This window comes from Penicillium lagena (genome assembly GCF_028827675.1).
Source record: "Penicillium lagena strain IBT 129212 chromosome Unknown utg000006l_segment0_segment0, whole genome shotgun sequence".
NCBI lineage: Eukaryota > Fungi > Ascomycota > Eurotiomycetes > Eurotiales > Aspergillaceae > Penicillium > Penicillium lagena.
In genome coordinates this window covers 2,373,933-2,393,835 of record NW_026623227.1, presented here as the reverse complement: position 1 = coordinate 2,393,835, position 19,903 = coordinate 2,373,933, and the positions used below count along the sequence as shown (strand labels likewise).

Genomic DNA, 19,903 nt, shown 5'->3' with positions numbered 1-19,903 from the left:
TACTCTACTCAATCTACTATTGCTCCATAACTTCACCCCTTTATGATTTAAAAGCAGCTTACTGTAAGCTATGAGCGAAAGGTATAGTCTACAAGCAGAAGAGAACTGTGTTGGGCAACTCTAATGATCTTTCTCTTTTGTACTTTCTATTTATCAACTAAACAGCATACTTCACCCCCTATTTTGTGTTTCAGCTTTTATCCGCGTCACGCACTGCGAATCAAAGAAAATAAGCAGATAAAGAAGAAAACCAGAACATATCAGACGCATGATGAGAACAAGAATGAGAAGATAAGCAAAAGAAGAAGCAAATCTGGAGATCAATCAAAATAAATCCAAAGACCATGTTTTCATCTTCAAATGTAAACCATGCTATCCCTGACCGCACTTGCAAGCCGCACCTCAGGCTCACTGGGAGGATGAAGAGTGAACCTGTCTTGGCCAGTGGTGATCTCCTTGTTCGTGTAGTATGCCCGCACATATTTCCGAGCTCGATCGCAGAACTTGTCTGCGAGGAAGGCAGGAGTGCTGTAGCTGATAGACCGGGTGCAACGGCCCATCATGTAGCAGATGTTGTGCGTGAGAGACTCGAGTGAATCCGCAGGTCGAGATTCTTTCGAAACATCCCGATTTGTGAAGATTTCGTCGTGAATGACGAAGTAATGCGCTGGGCGAGCAGAGCCCTGCAGCGGAGCCTGGGCCTGCATGTAAAAGTCCCAGTCTCGAGGACGTGTAACACCTCGATCAATCACCGTGCCATTGATGGCATTCTGGGTTCGATCTTGATCGGATGCCGCGGTTGGATAAAAGCGCACATTGTGGCGCTTTCCGACAACGACAATCGTGATGTTCGGCTGCTCCTCAGGCTTGTACATCGACTGAGCAGCATGTTTCACCATTGGAAGCTCTTCCGTGAGCACCATTGTGTATTGTCCGTCACTGACACCATCTCGATAGATGATGATGTTCTTTGGCAGCTGGCCGTTGTTCGACTTCTGCCACATCTCCAAGCGGGAAATCACCATGTTCTTCAAGATCTGAATATTCTCTCGGCGGCGCTCTTGAATGCGCACCTCACCTGGCCACTGGCCCAGCCAGCTGTCAGTGCTTGCAACAATAGCTGCAATGCTAGGGAACGATTCTGGATCCGTCATGGAAGGATGGGTAACATCCAGTCCCATGATCATGGTCTTTCCACTCGCTATCAGAGGCGACTGGCTCGAAGAGTCCAATGCTTGGTTGACACCACCAAGTTTGAGATTGACTTTCATGGCATTGTTTGCCAGGTATTGGTCATTCGACTTCGCAAACTTGTCAGCCATGACACAGTGGGTCAATACTCCTGCCCTAGTCTCGCCGATCCATTTGATGTGGTCGAAGATGCGATCCTCGAGTACCGGGAGGAGAACGACCACAAAGCGATAGTCATTCGCCAATAAGGCTCGGAAAGTCTTCTGGGTTTGCTCCATGAAGTCTTTCATGTTGATCGACTTGTCTTCCTCGTTGAGCTTGATGGTGATAGTTGGGCCAGGAACAACTGGTGGACTCATTCGCATGCCCAGCTCATTCATCTTGCGCTGGAAGGCATTCAAGGCATCTGAAGGATTGCCGGGTTGGGAAACATCTCTGCCTCCCTCCATTTTTACCCAGATGCAAGTCCCCCTCTTGAGAGAGGCACCCTGGCAGAACTTCTTGCCCACGAGGTTCCATGAGCCATTCCGCGGAGGAACTTTGGATCCTCCGTACTTCAGGCTGGGAGGATTGAGGATCCGGCCGTACACCGTGATCATCTCTTTGTGAAATCTCATTCCCACTTTCATGGTCCCATTGTTGATACCCATCATGTCCAAGCCGTCAGTCATGATTGACTGGTAGTTCTGTGGGGGGCGCCGGCAGCTGAATTGAATCATGTTCTGACGCTGCACCGTGACATAGTCCCCATGGTAGGGCTGTCCGGGCAAGATGACACACACCTCAGCGGGTAAGTATATTGGCCGTTCCTTGCTACCAACATTGACCACTGGTCGGTCGGCATATTTCAGGACGATATTGTAGGCTAAGTCCAGTATTAGCAAATCCTGCCTCAATTACCGAATATCAGATAGAGTACTTACTTCGTTTGAAATAGTCCGCGACACTGATGTACTGCTCGTGTGTGTCTTCGTAGAACTTCACGTGGTTTGCGCAGGAACCAAGCCGGGGAACCTGTGGAGGATGTTTAAGTGGGCGACCGTTTTTATCTTTGGCGTCTCTGCCATCACTTGGGGATGCGAGTGCCCAGATGGATTTTGATCGGGGCTTCTTCTTGCCCGACTTCGTAAGAGTGGGCTGGAGGTGGGTGGCGTGCACTCGAAGACCCCGGATATAGCGATTGAACAGAGTCCGATCACGACCGAAGGTGCTCTCAAATTCCAAGATGATTTATGAGAGGCATTTCTTTATAGAAAGCCGCATGGTTGACATTCAGATTTAGGAGGACTCGTCCGCCTGCGAGTCTCATGCTAGAAAAGTAACCCCGAACAACTTGCAGACCTCCTCGAAGATCTGCAGCAGTCATTCGACTGTCAATCCAGAACCACCTCGTCCTACCACGACCAGTTGTGACGACTCCAGGATCCTGCGATGGGTGTCGACCCATGAGCAGGTTCAACGAGCGCACTGCAATTAGCTCCATTGCATACTCCCTCCGAGGATCTGTCTGACGAAGACTGCTCAGCAGCTCTGAAGGTCGCACAACGCCATTGTCCCTTAAGGTGACTGTAAACACTTTCTGGGGCCTAGAGGGGTCGTCACCGATCTTGATGTCCACAGGAACTATGGGCAATTTCCCGCAAGCGACAACCTCCGAGGCGCTGTCACTTGCAGAATTGCAAGAGAGGAGGTGGGGAAGCTGCATGAGCTTCTCAAACACCTCTCTGATCTGGCCTCTGAGGGCTCCCTCAGGGCGGATGGAGACGGAGTAAAAGAAATACTCCACATTGGGCTTGAACTCAACTTCGAAGAAGTTAGCCCGCAGCACGATGGGGCGGCCTTGAGTACCATAGCCGGGTCGATATGCAAGACCGTCCGTCTTCAAGCCCTGCATCTGCTTCACGGACTGGTCTTCCAACTGAGTGACCTTGGGGTCCGGCTTCTTCACCTCTCCGGTGGGCCGACTATATATGCACATGTTAGGCGTGTATTTGTTGGTTAAGGGTGTACAAACTTGCCCTGAGGCGCGTTGGCCTCCATAGTGGCCGTCTCTAATCGGCAGGCTCGTTTCTGGGCCTCCCTGCGGAGCGTGCGACATCGTCAAATCCCGTTTTTGGGGTAGGAAGATAAAAACGTATAATTTCGGCGCTGTCACCAGAGATTCTGCGGATGGTAAGTATCCAAGCAAGATTGATGCGCAAAATGAGGAATGGAGGCAGGACAATATGCAAGAGACAAGGATGCCGACGGTGAATTCTCCCGAGTAGAGGTAGCGTGAGATATGCTAAGTGTGAAAGAAGCCGCCTAGTATAAAAATGACAGAACGTGGAGACGTGTGCGTGGGTGAGTGGTATTGTATTTAATGCGGAATCGAAAGCGGCGAAATGAGTGAAAGAGTGATAACAGCAGGCAGGCGGTACAAGGCGAAGTTATAGTGAAGGAGAGAAATGTAGAAAATGACTGCGTAGTGACGACTGCGCGGACAGATTGGTGAGGTGAAGGTCAAAAGGAGAACAGAATGATACTGATCAGTGATGATGAGCGACATGTAAATGGAAAAGAGGGAGAATCAAGAGATAAATGATGGATAATCAGAGAACCAGATGTAGAAGCGGAAAATTAGGATAAGTGATGGTTAAATGGAGATTATTGCAAGAGAAAATAGAAAGTGAAACAAAGAATGGACTAAATAAGGTGGTGATGAGTAGGGAAATGAGGGCAAAGCGATGATCCGGATGACATACCTGGATATGGGGTTGACTGGGGTGGATTGAAGTGATGGGTAAAGAAGGGTAAATTGTATGCAAGAGTGGCAGATGTAGAGGTAATGGGAAAAGTCAGGGCGCACGTCGAGAGCGGAGGTTAGACCGGAAGTGGAGAAGAAAAAGAAACAAAGAAACAAAGTTAGAGAGGCAGTGTAAAAGCTGTAGATGTAGAAGTGGAAGTGCGAAAAAGTGTTTCGCGAAATGGGGAAAACTGGCAAGGAATGATATTGGCAGCACCAATATATAGAGTGGCACAGGAGAACAAATGGTGGATAGTCACCTAACTGCGGCAAAGATCGAGACCAACAATGCGTTTCGCAGGCTGCAGAAGAACAGCCGGATCAAAACAAGCAGTCTTAGTAGAACCACCAAAAAGGGCTTCCTGCAATAGACAGTCCCGTTCGTGAATCTAATAGTAGAAGGCCTGAACATGGTGAAGATATATATCTAAGTCTGGCTATAAAAGCTGATCCATAAACAGAATTGTGTTTTCTCTCGTGACAGCATGGCAGGGGTTCTTGTCCATATATATTGAGATTAACAATGAACAATTCTGTCGAAACTCATGAGAGGTCCGCCCCAATATTTTCCAGCACCTGTTATTTGGGGTTGAATGCATGGTTCTAGAGATTCGACCCCGTGGGACTCAGCCCCGTCAATGAGATCTGCTACTTCAAACGGTGGACATAGGCATGTGATGCCTGAGGTGCCCATAGGGACAAGGTTATACGTAGCATGAACAATGATTTTGTCGGTTACATGGCAAGAGGGCAAGTATAACCAGATTTGCAAATTTCATCACCTTTCAGCGTAACTAGGTGGTTCATCGAATAGCTCATATGAAAAGTGTAATAACCCGGTGAAACACGGGATAAACCAGTTGAACTGCTTCTAGTAAAAGGAACGCAAATATTCTCTAGACGATGTGTTTCTACTATGCCATGAGCCGAAGAGCTACACGATCCGCGACAGAGTTGAAATTTGAGCCTTGGGGTGACTCCTCCATAGCTCCACCAGAAAGGGAGAAAGCCACAAGTAGTAGAATCTACGTTTAGAGTTTCTAAACAGAGAATCCGCGCTCTTGGTAAATCAATGGTAGATAAACATACAACATAGATTTTAAAGAAAATATTGGTGACATTAGTAACACTCCTACTTCAGGTTTGTCACACAGGGTGAGCTGTTCCCACTCACCGAGCAACCTGATCGCTCACCTCTTTGCCACACCTAGGACTTGTTTTGATGATTGCAGTCTAAGTCAATCACTATTAGTAACAATAATACTTTCGAGGATAGCAAATGAAATTTATCAACTTCCTTGACAATCTCCGGACAGAGCACCTAAATTAGCTTTCATGTTTTACACATAACTAGACATAATCTCAAACCTTAAAGTCAAGGCCACGGCTAAGCCTATCTAGACAGGTCCAGCTTGCTTGCATGTCATCCCTGTCCGTCACAACAGAAATATAAAATATCTGACAATACAAATACGCACTGAACATTTGAAGTACGTGTCTCGCTAATACACTTTCTTTCATTTGCTAACTGCCCGTCTGAGTCCAAGTTGTTGCAACTTGCACCACTTCAACCCCTAGTTCATTCTTCTGCGGCCCTCCTGTCACATGCCTTTATATATTCCGGGGGTTAGGGTTCTCGGCCCGGAAGGATGCGAAGAAAGCCCTAAGAGCAGCTAGTTTTGCCGTGCTATCAAGGTGGTGTCCTTCCGCTTCCGCTAGTTTGTCGTGGTACAAAGCTTTAATATCCTCACAAATCGCCCAAATCCGCCTGCGGTTCGCAAGCCCAGGGATGTAATCAACCGGTCCTGCTTTGTATTGACTCTTCTTCTCAAGTTCCACAATCATCCTAGACAATCTGGCCTCTAACGCTTGTGATTTGAACGGGTCAATATCACGAACTTCCCAAAACCAAGGCATGCCAATTTCCAACCTTTGTTTCCAGGATCCGTATGGACAAGCATGCATTGAACATGACGCAGCCTTAAGAGCAAGAACGGATCCAATAGGAAGGAGGTCGAATATTGTTTGACGTAATTCAAAGGGCAGCTTGTCGAATATGTCGTGGGTGTCTTTTACAGCCCTAGACTCAGGGCTTTTCTTTTCCACATCGACAAGGAGTTCTTTAATCTCTTCTGAGTAACTCGCCAGCTGAGGTATCTTGACGGGATGCGTCACCAGGATCTATTGTTTTATCCCATAAGCAAGACACCACTTCACTTAAGTGAGCGTGAGTTACCTCTTCGCCCTTTCTACATTCCCAATATTGATCGCAGGGCGGCATAGGATCGCCGCAAGTCCACGCCAGTCCGTTCCCTCGGTCTTGACTCATCTCTTCACAGAGAGCATAAAGCACGTCTCCTCTTATCTTCTCATTCTCAAAACATCGGAGAAGAATGTCCTTGTAACAGACCTCATGAAAAGGGAAGACAACACGGTCTTCCATCCCCCGGTAACCATAGTATCTAGAGAAAATTAATACCGTATTAGGATAAGGGTAAATAAAACATACGCGCAGAAATAGGCATCATAGGGAACGTTAGGATCTAGTTCAAGGTCAGATAAGATCCAAGGCATAGAAGGTTGGATCTAAACCAACCGTCGCCTCGATCCGCAACGATAAAACCCTAGAATTGCCTGCTAGGATATTTAACTATTATTCATAATCAAATAATGACTCACAGCATCTTTACAATAGCCCTGGCCCGTGATGAAAGATCTATACTTGTTAGGATAGACATGTGGATCCATGAAACAGAGATATTACTGACTTCCTTTCTCCAGGGATATCAGCATTGAGACCAAGAGCGCGGAGCGTTTGTAGCCATGTAAGGTCACTCTCTCCAATGACTTCTCCGCTGTAGGTTTGATCGGTCTCGTCATCGGAATCAATAGAGAGGTTGCTTTCACTTTGGAATGTCGAACCACATATCGCACAATACACATCGAAGCCGCCCATATTCGCGATGGACGTAAAATAAAAATTGGGAAAGCGTTAATGTATTTATCGTTGATCTCGGCAGACTTCGATGAAAAAGCTGGCCTCTGATGTAGGCTACCATTCAGGAGAAATAGGCAACAGACGTTTCCTAATCCCATATTGGTTTAGTGTTTGCGGTACCTCGTATTCCGGGAATTCTACGGATTACCACATTTGGCTAGGTTGGGAACTGTCGCAATGCATCCTCAGCTTCCGCGATACGGTCCAGTAAACTGTAGTTCTCTACAGCAGCAACACGGCCTTTATCATGTAAGAAGTAGTAGAAAAGGGTTATCGTGGCTTGATTTTTGAGATCATCCACCCGAGTCTCGGGGTTACGGATTCGGTCCAAGTACCGCCTCCGCCTCCGCATTTGGCGATAACGGCCCTTCCATGGATATTTCTCATTGTGACTAAATGCGACACGAGGAAACCATAAGGGCCTTTTCTTCCAAACCGTGATGTGTAAATTCGAGTCAAAGGTCAAGAAGTGGTGCCCTGAGACGGAGGCGGTGGGTTGTTCGGGTGAAGGAGAGAAGAGGAAGATGCATGTTGATTTGCAGAAGGAAAGAGCAAGTGCTATCTCTAGCAGGCAAGGAATTACTGAATTCTGTGTATTTTCCTTCTTTACTCTCTTGCGAACTCCAGAGACATTGGCGATAATGGTATTCATGGCAGTTTCTCTCTAATAAATCCATAAAACGCAACTTAGGCTCACCATTTCTCTCAAATTGCACAGGATGAACATTTGCTAGCGCAGTCCTCTTGAAGAAGGCGATGCATATAACGCCAATCATGTACTCGCCATAACTCGAATCCTCTTGTCAGAGGCCCGTTAGTGAAAACCCCTAGATTAGGACCATGACTGTGCAACCGCCCCCATCCATTTAGATCAGACCGGAACTGATGATAGACGATTCTCGTCAATATTTACTACGGACCAGGGCGGGTGGATAAAATCAACTCTAGAGTCACGAGAAAGTCTCATGCTTAGACAACCATATATATTTGTCCATATTAGAACTTATCTAACATTTTGGGGAGGGATATAGCCCAGTGCAAAAAAAAACGAACCCGAAACACCAAACGAAGATCGCTAAAAATGACCAAAAAAAGGGACAACACAAAACTCCAAAGAAGACAGCGCAAAAAAACAAAATCAAGCAGAAATTAACAGAATACAGCCTCTAGAGCCTCGACGTCGCCGCCAGCATTGCGCACGGCCTTTAGCGCGGCCTCGCTGAGCTTACGGCGGCGATCACGGGCCTCCTGTTCCCGTCGGGCTTTGGTCTTGGAGCTGCCTGAGGGTGCCACACCAGTCAAGATCTTCTTGCTGTCATGGGAGGTAAAGTTCACGAACGAGACACTAACAGCCTTGTTCGCGCCCCGGGGGCTTCCCGAGGATTTGGCGGGCTTGGGGCCACTCATGCCCTGGGTGGAGAGCTTGCGGCTGTGGTTGCGGCGGTGGTTGGCTTTCATCCGGGTGTCTTTCGGGGAGGAGCCAGCCTTGGGGGAGAGAGATGGAGAGCGTGATGTGTGGACTTCGGTGGTAAAGGGGGTCACGAAGCTGTGGTTTGTAGAGACGTTGTACTGACTCTCCTGATTGTTGGAGATGGAATGCAGGTTGTTGGATGAGAATGAAGAGTCCGCGGCGGAGGGCATATCGAAGGACGGGTCGAACTGGATCATCAGGCCTCCTTGCATCATGTCATTTTGGTTCCCGACGCTTCCCATGGGGCGTTGAGGAGCCGAGGATGCAAACTGTGGCTGCGCGACCCCGGAAGACATTGGCGACCACCATGCCTGTGCGTCGTGGCTCTGGAGATCCGGGGTGAATGTGAGTGACGGTGTGCCAAGGGCGTCCGAATGCCACGAGGACAGGGACTGAGGATCGGAGGAATGTGATGAAGAGAAGATGTCATCTGTGGAAGGCGAGCTGGAGTTGGTCAAGGTTGAGGAGTTGGTCTGGCTCTGAAGGTATTGTTGCCGTGCGAGTGCTCGAGCGGAAGGTGATGGCATCGAGACGGCTTGTGACTGGTGGAAGAGCCTCGCATCATACTGAGGAGGCATTTCGGCGGAATCTCGTGGTTGGTTCAAGGCAGTGTGATCGGCGGGCATGTTCTCTTGCTGCACGAGAACATCCGAGGGCGGGGGAGATAGCGGTAGGCGGTCGTCCGAGTTGTGGAGGTTGAAGTTCTGAATGCGCTGGGCCCAAGCCTCAGGATATGCCATTCTCCCTTTCTGGAGGTTGGCCGAGCGCATCAAGCTTGGGGAGAAGCTTTGCTTGCGCAGAGGAGCGCGGCGATCAGTCGGGTCGCGATGACGGATGGATTTGGGCGTGAGGAGAGCACTTTTGGTAGCTTGCCGTCTAGGGGTAGCTGGGGGAGTAGACGGGGAAGTAGAAGAGACCCTGTTGGAGGGGGCCGGGCGAGAAGAGGATTCAAAGTTGAGATCTGAGATGGCGGAGGGATGAACAGTGTCATGGACGGCAAAGCCGTGATCGGCAGATCCGTCACCCTGCAGAGACCAATCTTGGCTCCAGGGTTGCGGTGACTGACGATGGCGTTTCGAAGTGGAGATGGGGGGAGAAAGATCGCCACATTCACTCGACAGGGAGTCTAGGGGGAAAATCGGGTCCAAGTCACTGGACAACGTCGAGTCTTTGTTGCCATCGGCTCCAGAGGTCTCCATGTTGACGTATTGGTTGAATAAGTCATTGAAGGAATGATCAAATGGTTGGGCGAACATCTTGCTTTGTCGTCCGTTTGCGGCGATGGCAAAGTAAGCGGGCAAGTTTGGTCAGCGAGTGCTCAAAGGGTACGGAGGTCGACTGTGATTGGCAACCACAGATCGGGGTAGATCTAGCGTTCGGGGGGAATGCGCCGGGAGATCGACGGGACAAAACGAGAGAGCGAAAGAGAGGGTGTATGGATTGTTTGACTGGTTGTCAATCAAGTAAAACACTGCAGAGGATGCAAAGAAAGCAAAGCAAACAAACAGCAGATCGGTGGCGCTATTTGAATGGTGGTGAGGCCTACCAGCCTCGGGATTTTCCCTACACATTCCTGAGGGCCATCGAGAGGAGGGAGGAATGCGTGCTGAGGGGCCTGGTTGGCTATAGACCTGGCCCACTGTCTCCCTCAGGAATGACTCCAGCGCTCGTTAGGGCTCGCAGGCCAATGACATGTCCAGAGAGCATGTGTGGCGCCCAGAGCTGCCACTGTTCATCCACACCCCCCAGAGAGGCTCCGCTCCGGATAGCCCCCCGGGAGAATGCAACCCTCCCTCACTAAACCCGAAGCAGCGAAATCAAACCGCCTCGGATGAATGAGTGTGGCGGGGAGTGGGAGGATCAGGTATGCGTAGCCAATACCCTCTCACGGAGATCGGCATAGCTCCAGGAAAAGAAAGAGCCGAACACCAGCACTGGTCATGGATCGAAGCAGTTTCCGACCCCTCAAATGGCCGGGGAAAGGAACCAGGACCAGTGATTTGACTGGTCCAAGAAGATTCTTGGATCCCGGGACAAAGAAGTGTAATACGTCATGACCCTATCGAAGGAGCTTAACTCGGGGAGACAGTAGGATCTGCGGATCTGCAGCGGCTGATGAAAGCCTGTTCTTTTTTTGATTCACCGTTCCATTAGTCAATGCCTGCTCACTCGCAGTGGGGATTGCGATGGTCGAGTGTCCAATGTCCTGAGGTGGATAAGCGATTTGGAATGTGTGGCCCGGAATGTTGAGGCTGGGCGGAATGTCACGCCTGCTCCAGCAATGCGCCGAGAAGCCGTTGGTATCCAAGGAAAAAGGAGAGAGCCAATGGAAGCCGAGCGCCTGAAGAACAAACCCTGACCTGCAGGAGATCGTCGGTCGAGTGAACTGTTTAGTCTCGCCGTGTTCTATATTTGTCGACATCTTCAGATCTCCAAGATCGAGCCGTGATCGCATGCAGTCAACCACGAGCCTGGGAGAAACTCAATTCCCGCTGTCCCGCCGGGGAATCTGGGGTGAGCTAGCGGCCCGGAGGGTGGGCTCTCTCGAGAAGGGCTATTAGCCATTTCCGTCAGTGGGCTCGGCATGGCAGGTAGTAGTGCGGTCCGTCAATTGTTTCTTTCTTTGTCCGCCGGGAAGGGTAGGTCTGCCCTGGGTGCAAGGCATCATGAGACCGCCACTTCGTCTCCCAATAACTGTCCAAGCAACGGGATGCTAACAAGATAGAGATCATGCGTGGTCCCCGACAGTATTACTGTTACACCAGTCCGCTTGTCACCGGGGGACGCCCACACAGCACAGTGGTGGGACGTGGAGGGTCTATGCCCCCGGAGCAGAGCCCACGGACCGAAGTATTGACTGTCTGAGGGCTGACAGTCAGCTCTGTATCTTCGTTGTCAGTGATCCGAGTAATAATCAATCCTGTTGCGCATCGTAGTTGTTTGTCCGTCGGGCAGAATAAGCCCAAAATAAGCAATCGGCGCGACTCTCGCTGAGTCAGAAATGACGGCCCTGCAGCAAAAAGAGACCAAGGCGATTTCCTTGCTTTCCTTCGCCTCTCTTCTTCTCCCTTGACTTGCTCTCCCGTCGGTCGGGTTGTCGTGTAACTCTTCTCTTGTCGCCTCTCTTATCCTCGCCCTTGTGCGCTCTCGTCCGAACTTCCCCCACGCCCTCCCTCCCGCACTGCCGACCATCCGCGCGCGGTGACTCAACTCTGCCCCTCCACAACCTGCCTCCCCCCACGCGCGGAACGTGAACGTCCGCTCGCCTTCTCCACGCCTTCGCTCGTCTTCTTCTCCTCTTTCTCCTCCTCTGCGACAACTCTTCCCTCCAACTCTCCCGTGGCGGAGGCGACATTCCACGCCGTTTTCATCGCGTCGCGCCAACCCCCCGCCTCCCTCTCCTCTCCGGCTTTCTGACCGACGTCCCAACTGCATGTACCTCCCACCAGGCCCGCTCGAGACGCGGGCAACCAACCCTCAAAATGGGTATTTCAAATGATCCCCGCGAGTCATGGGATTCTCTCACCTCCGCCCTCTCCGGCCTTGAAGTTTCGTTTTCGCAAGATAGCTGCTATGGCTCAGATGAATACTCGATCACGTCAAACCCTTCCGGCCCGCTCCAGTCGAGTGTGTCGAGCGTGTCGACTTGTCTCGCTGCACGTGAACCGGACCTGCACAAGTTTTTAAAGCCGATCTTGAAGAACTCTACCAGTTATGTGGAGCTTGATGCACAATCTGAATCGGGCTATGGATCGGATGAGATCGACTCTGATTACGAAGAACTGTCTGACCAGAAAGAGGACGACGAAGAGGATGATGATGACGACAATTATTCCGACTTCTCAGTCTGGGACGAGACTTCTGGGGAAGTCCCTGAGACCCAGGAGGACCACACCGAGTCTTTTGACGATTCCTTCATCGCGTTCGAGACCGTGGGCGTGCATTTTGATACCGAAGTGCAATACATCGACACTCCTGAACTTTCCGAAGACGACGACGAAACCTCCGGCTCCCAGATGACCTTTCATGAGATGATGCTCGCGCACAAATCCGGCTCCCAAAGTGTGGTGAATTACTTCAACGCCGTTGACCCTTCCGAGAATGAAGACGGCCACCAAGAGTTTGTCCGTCACGTCGCATACCAACCAGACGAATTCAGCCGCGATGCAGTCGATCTGGATCAGCGCCTCTTTGTCGCTTACATGAATGGCATCCACGGAATTGCCGACAGCAAATACAAAAACTATCTTCGCGCCCAGGTGGACAACATCCGGATGGGTCTGGACAGCGACTCCTTCGACTCGGACAACTCGGCCTGCATGTACCTCGAACTGATTTCGAATCATGTCAACAACATTTTTCGCAACTTGCTGGCTGATGACGAAGTCACCGAACTCCTCGCCCTGTACGAAGAACAACCGACCACCTTTATCCCGGCCCATCACCAAGCCTTACTCGGTAAAATTGAGCATCTGTTGCTTGATCGTCTGGCAAATGGACGTGTGGAAGTCTGCCCGGACGAGCTTCGCTTCTTGGCCGGCGGTGTGGTGCACGCCATCGGCGACTGGCAATGAGATCATGCAAGCCAGTCAGTCCATTTGAGTGGGCAGATACGACGTTACGATAACGAAATGAAAGAAAAAAAAGCGCTTTTTCGGGGTTAGCAGTGAGATTTGATAGCATTGACTCTGCAGCTCTGCATTTGAAAACAACAATCAATCTCGTGTTTCTATCCAAACCTCCATCTGTAGGACAAGTAGTACTACATACGTAGTAGGCGTCCGATCTAGGCCCTGGATCATCAATATCCGAGCGCCCAAGGATCAAGAATAATAGCCCCAAAGAAGCAATCCACCAGCCTCTCTAGCCTACACTCAGGCCGCGCAGGACGCATCCTTCAGCGCATCGAACAAACACAATGCCAGCCCCTTTCCGACCCGTCTCAGACCAAGGTCGTGAGCATCGCATTCACACAGACCAACTCGACGGCCTGCCCGCAAGGGGAGACAGAGAGAGGGGAATATGCTGGTTTATCCTATTTGATTCTCCGATGATTCAAGCAGAGATTGCGCCAACAACAAACATGAATAATGAGGTATCCGCGCGGTTTGTATCAGGTTGCGTTTTCTCCACTACGGACCCCCTGAGTCTGAGGGAGTCTTGAGTCTTATTTTGTCCCAGGAGCTGTAACCAAGGTAGGTAAGTTGAGTCTAACACCAAACCAGGAGACTGAAACCTTCCTGGCAGGCGCCACCAGCCCCAAACAAGGCATGGCTTGGGGGCAAAAGTGGAGAAATGCCGTTGAGACGTTAAAGCCACCGGAGGGTAGAGGGAAACAAGTAATTGGTCCTTCGTCCCTCTTGGCGTGGACATTTTGCCTCATCGGGTAGGGATGGCCCCTTCCGTGAAGGATGAGACAGGATTGTTTAAGCTAACGGCGGGTGGGGATCTGGTTGTCAGTGCTTTGATTGAGACCGGCACTCGTTACGATTCGGGTCGGAGAATTATCCACTGCGGGAGAGGCGTTGGCATGTGGTCTCGGTCTGGACGGGCAGGGAGGGCCGTGAGGTAGGTTCTGGGTGCTGGTTGAGGTCCGGGGAGGGTCTGTTTAAGGTATCTAGCCGTCTAGGTATGGGTTGCTGGTACAGCCAGGTTATTATTGAAATCGTATACTCGCCCCCACTCTCTGGGGGTCCGGCTTGGGGGCGAATATAGAAATGGAATAAGGTTACCCTGAAGCACACGCATCCGTCGACGGATTGAAAGACCAGACTAGGCTAGGCTATCAGGCTCTTCAATAATCTCCGTAGCAGTCCCTGCTCCACCATAGCCGTTTGTTTCTTCCCTAGTGCCTTTCCCTCCGTAATTTGTAGACCCCCCAAACCTGAAACGAAGCTACAGAGTAGGAGTGGATCAATAACAAGCTCGACAACGCCAACTTTAATTTCGGTTGATGTCGTCCCGACCCATTCATCCACATGACGAAAGCCGAACGACTTGTGGACCCATCACTTGGGGGTCCTTCCCGAATGGGATTGTATACAGTGCATGCCGCGAGGGAATGGTTCCCGGTGTACACAGGTGATGTATCATGTCGGACCGTACCTGGCCCCGCGGCATCAAGCCCGTTGTCGATCACACGAGACCTGGATATGATACAGCGCACATGCATGCAGCGGCCATCACGGTGCCAGCGGATCTGTATACATCAATGGACATCTCTCACCGTAAGTTGACCAACGATGTACATCATCCATACATCCATGGAGTGATCTGAGCGATTTCAAATAACTCGAGCGAATCGCTGCGGATATCTACAGGTCCTTCAGCAGTCTTGGCTTCATGGTGGAGTCGCCCTGACAGCCAGGGGAGGTGGAGAGGATCGTCCACCAGGACAAGAAAACCCTTGGAGATGATCATTTCCACATGCGCGACGACTCGGCACGATGGTGCGACCGCATCGCAGCGCCGCGGGTGGTTGACTGGTCAGATATCCGCAGAAAGGACGGTCATCCTAGTGATAGACAGTCCAGTATATCGGCAATAGGGCGATGGGAGAGCCCTACCGTCGATGATTAATGGTGTGAGTTAATATTCTCGACGATAGCGCCGAACCGACCCAATCATGTCCGGTCGGTATGGTGGAGAGTCGGCAGTGGTAGCGTTCGGGCAATCCGGTAGACAGGCAGTGATTGGGCGCCAGAGTTGGGGATGTCTGGGTCCGATCCGAGGCGGTCGACGAGATCTCATACTCCGATTCAATTCGGCATCCTCAGTGGTCAATCTGGTTCCCGTGGAAGTATGGTTCAGCCCCTATTAATTCGGGTTGCCCTGGCGCCACACTCCAATAGTCGCAGTTCCAGAAGGACCACTTTGCCCTGGTCAATGCTTGGGATCCAGTCCGCGTGGTTCTTTGGTGTGTCGATCAGCCACTAGTTGATTCTTCCCCCACCTCGTGCCCCCGAAAGGAACGGGGCAGTCGACCAGGGGCCGAATATTAGAGTGATGCTATCTATTCACGGTGGAGGCCAGTCTCTTCTCTTCCCTCCTTCTCTCTCCTTCTCTACACACTCCCTATCACCCACACCCATACCCTCGTTGACCCCCAGACATGCTGTGAAAGTCCACCGCTTCGGGTACGTTGAAAATCCACCGACTGGTCTTGCCCTCGTGCTACTCCAGGGGCGAAAGAAAATGCCCCCAACCCCTCTGTCCCTCACGGCCAGGCTGACGATGTCCCAGGATGATTTAGGATTACGTTTCCACCCAGTGTCCTCTTTCTCTTTCCTGGCCCCGTTTTTATCCAGGGCCGCCCCGGGCGCTTGATTTCCTACCGAGACTTTTTTTTATTTTTTTTTTTTTTTCCCTCCTGGTCAGCCTGGATATATACCCGCCAGCCGGACCAGGGTTGCCCAGCATGCGTCCCTTTAAAGCCTCCGACCTCCTGGACGCGGGGACCCGTTCGCGCAGCACCTCCGTCTCCAGCGACACGCACCTCACCCGAGTCAGCCTGATGTCCCCGCCGTTTGTGACGCCGCCGCCGGCCTTTATCTCCTCCTCTGCCGCTTCCGAGATCATCACCGCCGACCAGGAGTTCAATGCGGCCGACTTTGTTGCCGAAGACGACGAGGGCGCCTCCGTCGGCGCGACGGCCGTGGTCACGCCTGCGGCGCTGTCGCTGCTGAACGGGTTTCTCGACAACATCCTCTTCAATATCCTCGGAATCTCCAAATCCACCCAATTGACCTGCATTCGCCCTGCCGTAACGGATGTGCTGAAGCCCCGACTTGCGGCAGAAGTCGTCACGGCCGCCGATGACGAATTGAGCGAATACATGGGCGGGGCGGAGGACGAGGAACATGAATTTCGGGGGGGCCAGGAACCTGGTGGGGATTTTGACCTGATCCGGTCATGGAAACTCACCCGTCTCCGCTGCATGGTCTACACGCGCCTCGGCGACATGGAAGAGGACGACGAAGACGAGTTCATCGCCCAGGACAGCTTGGGAGACTCGCACGGCGCACCGCGCCGGTTTTCCAGCCATGTCGACAATATCACCCCGGCCGCAGCCATTTTCCTGACTTCGATCATTGAATATATTGGCGAGCGCGCCCTGGTCATTGCCGGAGAAACAGCGCGGTCTCGGTTGTCAGTCAAGCTGAACGATAATGGCAGCGAAGACGCAGACCGAACCAGCATCGATCGGCTCGTGGTGGAGGACCTGGATATGGAGAAGCTGGCGCTCAATGCAACCCTAGGCCGCCTGTGGCGCACATGGCGCAAACGCAGACGCGGAAACACCTTGTCTCGCACGTTGTCGCGCGACTCCTTCCACCGCCGGCGATACACCACGATGGGTGCCAGTCGCAAGAGCAGCATTTCTACCATCGAGGAACCGGTCACACCCAGAGACATTTCAGCCGAGTCTGATCCAGCTTCGATACCCCTGCCCATGAACGACCACGATATTCAAGAAATTGAAATTCCTGGTTACAAATCGGATCTCGACGCTGAGGTCCAAACCATGAAAGCCATTGTCGCTCACAAAGTGCGCCCGCGCAGTTTGATGGTTCTTCCCTCGCCGCTGCCACCGAACTCGCCGCTGGCGTCCAAGGAGCCGCCATCGAGTAACGCGTCTCCCGTGGACCCCACCAGCCCCGATCAACGCAAGGTGATCCGTCACGTTCGCTCAAGGTCGTTGCCAAGCTCCACATCCAGCCCGGTGGTGCAAGTCACATCAGGCAAAGAATCGCTAAAATCGCCCACTTCCGACAAGCAACAGGAGGCTGTGGAGGATGACGATGAATCCGCAGAGTTTGTGGACGCGGCTGAGTCCGCACCTGGCTTGGCTATTAGCACGCCTCCCGCAGCTGACGAGTTTACACCCGCTGAGAGGCAGAGGATGTCTGTGGTGCCCGAAGAGGAAGAGGAAGCGACTCCGCACCCGGACAACTTGCATGGGAGCGACATGGTAGCATCCTTGCGGTCCAGGGATACCGGCGAACCCTTGAGTGAGGTCTCATCCCTGAATGAGCGCGATTTGCGGACCAGTGATCAAGCGTCGATCTCACCTATAAGTGAAAACGGCAATGACAACTCCGAGATCATTGAAGGTCGGGGCACGTACGAAAAACCCAAACAGACTGCTACGGTTCAACGCCCGAAACGCAAATCCAGCAGGGGTATCACGCAGCCACCGCCGATCTCCGCAGAGGCTATTCTACCACCGACGCAAGGGGCAGAAACCACGCACCTTGCGAACGAGGCTATCAAGTCTTCTACAGACTATGATGGCATGGATGGTGATGTACATAAATCTCCCATGATGGCCGCCCTGGGACATGACCGGCAACCAGAGGAACCGCGACCAGATTCAACTTCGAGCGATTATTCACAGCGATCGCAGAGCTCCCGTCGTCACAAGCCTGCGCCGTTAATAGTCACGGCTAGCAACCAGAGCAGTTCGCGCCGAACCGACTCCAGCAGTTCGACGGCGACCGAACGAGCCGCTGTCCAGCGAATGCCTCGGGCATCGACATCCGTGCCTACCACCGCTGTTCAAGTTCGACCGAGTCGCTCCGAGAGCCTCAATCAGCGCCCGATGACCGCAAACTCGACGACATCTCAGGTGTCCACCAAACTGAAAGGGTTTATAAGCCGTCAGCCAGGCGACTCTCCCTCCCTTCGTCTTCGTAGCTCGTCTGACACGAGCCGGGCTTCTGGTGACACCGGGGACTCTGCTGCGGACGACGGCACGGACTTGGACAAGTTAATCAACAGTGACGAGACTATCCATTACACGCTGACTCCTCGAAGCGTGCGAGAAATGGGCTTCCCTGACCTGCCGCCCAAGCCGATTCCTCGGTCCGACACAGCGGGTACTTCAGACCTGGCAGATTTCCTGAAGAACACCGGTCCTCCCGGAAACGACATGCCCCGATCACGGCCCTCTGTCTCTTCCAAGACTAACGGTGACTCACCAAAGTACGTTCCCATTGCATCACGCATGAGCACATCTTCGGCGCGGGGGAAGGCGCCGGTCCTGGCACGAGACGCTCGATTGGGCGGTGATTCGACCCGGGACCTGGCCGAATTCATGAAGGCTACCGGTCCCATCGACGGACCGACCAGTGCCCCGTTGAAGCATAATATACCCAAAGCTTTGCCTGCCACGCCTGTCTCGTCTAACTCGAACCGACCTCGACTGCAGGCTCGCGGTGCAGACGATGTAGCGGGAACTTCAGATCTCATTGATTTCATCCGGGAAGGGCCACCTCGGCCTGGAGGCGCCCACCGCATTCCTCGAACGGTTGCACCCTTCCGGAACACCGTTGACTCGGACGACCTACAGCTGGATCAGGCCACGCGCAACTCTCTTGCGAGCACGCAGGATAGCTCCGTTCCCTCTTCCGGCTCGCGGACAGCACTCCTCGACTCCGCGAGTCGCCTGAAGGGCCGAATGGAGTATGCTGCTGCAAGTAAAGCTGCGGCCCAAGACGCCCCTGCACCTGTCCGCAGGAATCGTTTCCAGGCCGCGCCAGACCCTTATGCCATTGACGATGACGAAGATGACGACCTACTCGAAGAGCTGCTAGAAGCAGAAGAAGCAGCCAAGCCCAAGCGGCAGGAGGAAAGCCTAATGGATTTCCTGCGCGACGCTCCTCCTCCGCCATCGAGCGATCAGCCGCCCCAACCTCTGTCAATCAACATCCCTCAGAACAACAACCCCTCTTCCCACGGATTTGCAAGCGACTTCAAGTCCCGGCTGCTTCGTTCCGCTGGAGGAGATCGGACGGACAGGTCCCCGTCCACAAAATTATCCAGGACATCTCTTCGCTCGCAAACGAGCAACTACGCCGCCCCGCCCTCGAACTACACGACCAAGGTTGGCATCGAGCGAAACGCCGGCACCATGCCTACCATGCCCAGCACGTCTAACCGTACAACGGAGACAGGCGCTCTGGCCGACTTCCTTCGGAACACTGGACCCCCGGAACCAGTTTCGCCGCGGCCATCGTCGAGCTCGATGGGGAATAACATGAACCAGACATTCTCGCGCCTGTTCGTGCGTCGGAAGAAGGTTGAAGCTTAACTTTCTGTTTCTTTCCTTGCTTCCTTGAGCGAATTCAAGCCGTTGTGACGATTGCCATCCATCCGCCCTGATAATGTCCATCATTTTTGGCATCTGTTTTCTTTTAGTCCGACGATCTGTCCATCCTTCTTGTGTATAAATTCTCATGTCCTCCTCCCGACTGCTTACTATCTTTTGATCTTCTGCGTGGGCGAAGCCTGGTGGCACTTCTCTGTTTCCGATCTGCACCACTTCTGGTTAATTTTTTTTCTTTCTTTTTCTTTTCTCCTTCCCCAACGCGCATGCAACGTTCTTTCGGGGATGAAAACGATTATCTGATATACTCGTGTCCGTTCTCTCTGTCTGCGCTTTGACTGGGATGTCCTT

At 52.2% G+C, this 19,903-nt stretch overlaps 5 protein-coding genes across 5 annotated transcripts; 2 read left to right on the top strand and 3 right to left on the bottom strand.

Annotated features, from left to right (window-relative positions):
* Positions 1-356: 356 nt before the first annotated feature.
* N7510_009105 (argonaute family protein) lies at positions 357-3,231 on the bottom strand (the record flags this gene model as incomplete). Its single annotated transcript, XM_056981030.1, has 4 exons — positions 357-2,056; positions 2,115-2,403; positions 2,462-3,155; positions 3,206-3,231. The coding sequence occupies 4 exons, from the start codon at positions 3,229-3,231 to the stop codon at positions 357-359; spliced, it is 2,709 nt and encodes a 902-aa protein (XP_056831239.1).
* A 2,356-nt stretch (positions 3,232-5,587) lies between these two features.
* Positions 5,588-6,932, bottom strand: N7510_009104 (uncharacterized protein; the record flags this gene model as incomplete). Its single annotated transcript, XM_056981029.1, has 6 exons — positions 5,588-6,157; positions 6,213-6,438; positions 6,486-6,519; positions 6,573-6,600; positions 6,656-6,692; positions 6,745-6,932. 6 exons carry the CDS (start codon positions 6,930-6,932, stop codon positions 5,588-5,590), a joined length of 1,083 nt encoding a protein of 360 aa, XP_056831238.1.
* A 1,191-nt stretch (positions 6,933-8,123) lies between these two features.
* On the bottom strand, positions 8,124-9,701 carry wetA (developmental regulatory protein WetA; the record flags this gene model as incomplete). Its single annotated transcript, XM_056981028.1, has 1 exon — positions 8,124-9,701. The coding sequence occupies one exon, from the start codon at positions 9,699-9,701 to the stop codon at positions 8,124-8,126; it is 1,578 nt and encodes a 525-aa protein (XP_056831237.1).
* Positions 9,702-11,927: 2,226 nt separating this feature from the next.
* On the top strand, positions 11,928-13,019 carry N7510_009102 (uncharacterized protein; the record flags this gene model as incomplete). The annotated part of the gene is made up of 1 exon (XM_056981027.1): positions 11,928-13,019. The coding sequence occupies one exon, from the start codon at positions 11,928-11,930 to the stop codon at positions 13,017-13,019; it is 1,092 nt and encodes a 363-aa protein (XP_056831236.1).
* A 2,843-nt stretch (positions 13,020-15,862) lies between these two features.
* Positions 15,863-19,537, top strand: N7510_009101 (uncharacterized protein; the record flags this gene model as incomplete). The annotated part of the gene is made up of 1 exon (XM_056981026.1): positions 15,863-19,537. One exon carries the CDS (start codon positions 15,863-15,865, stop codon positions 19,535-19,537), a length of 3,675 nt encoding a protein of 1,224 aa, XP_056831235.1.
* Between the last annotated feature and the right edge of the window lie 366 nt (positions 19,538-19,903).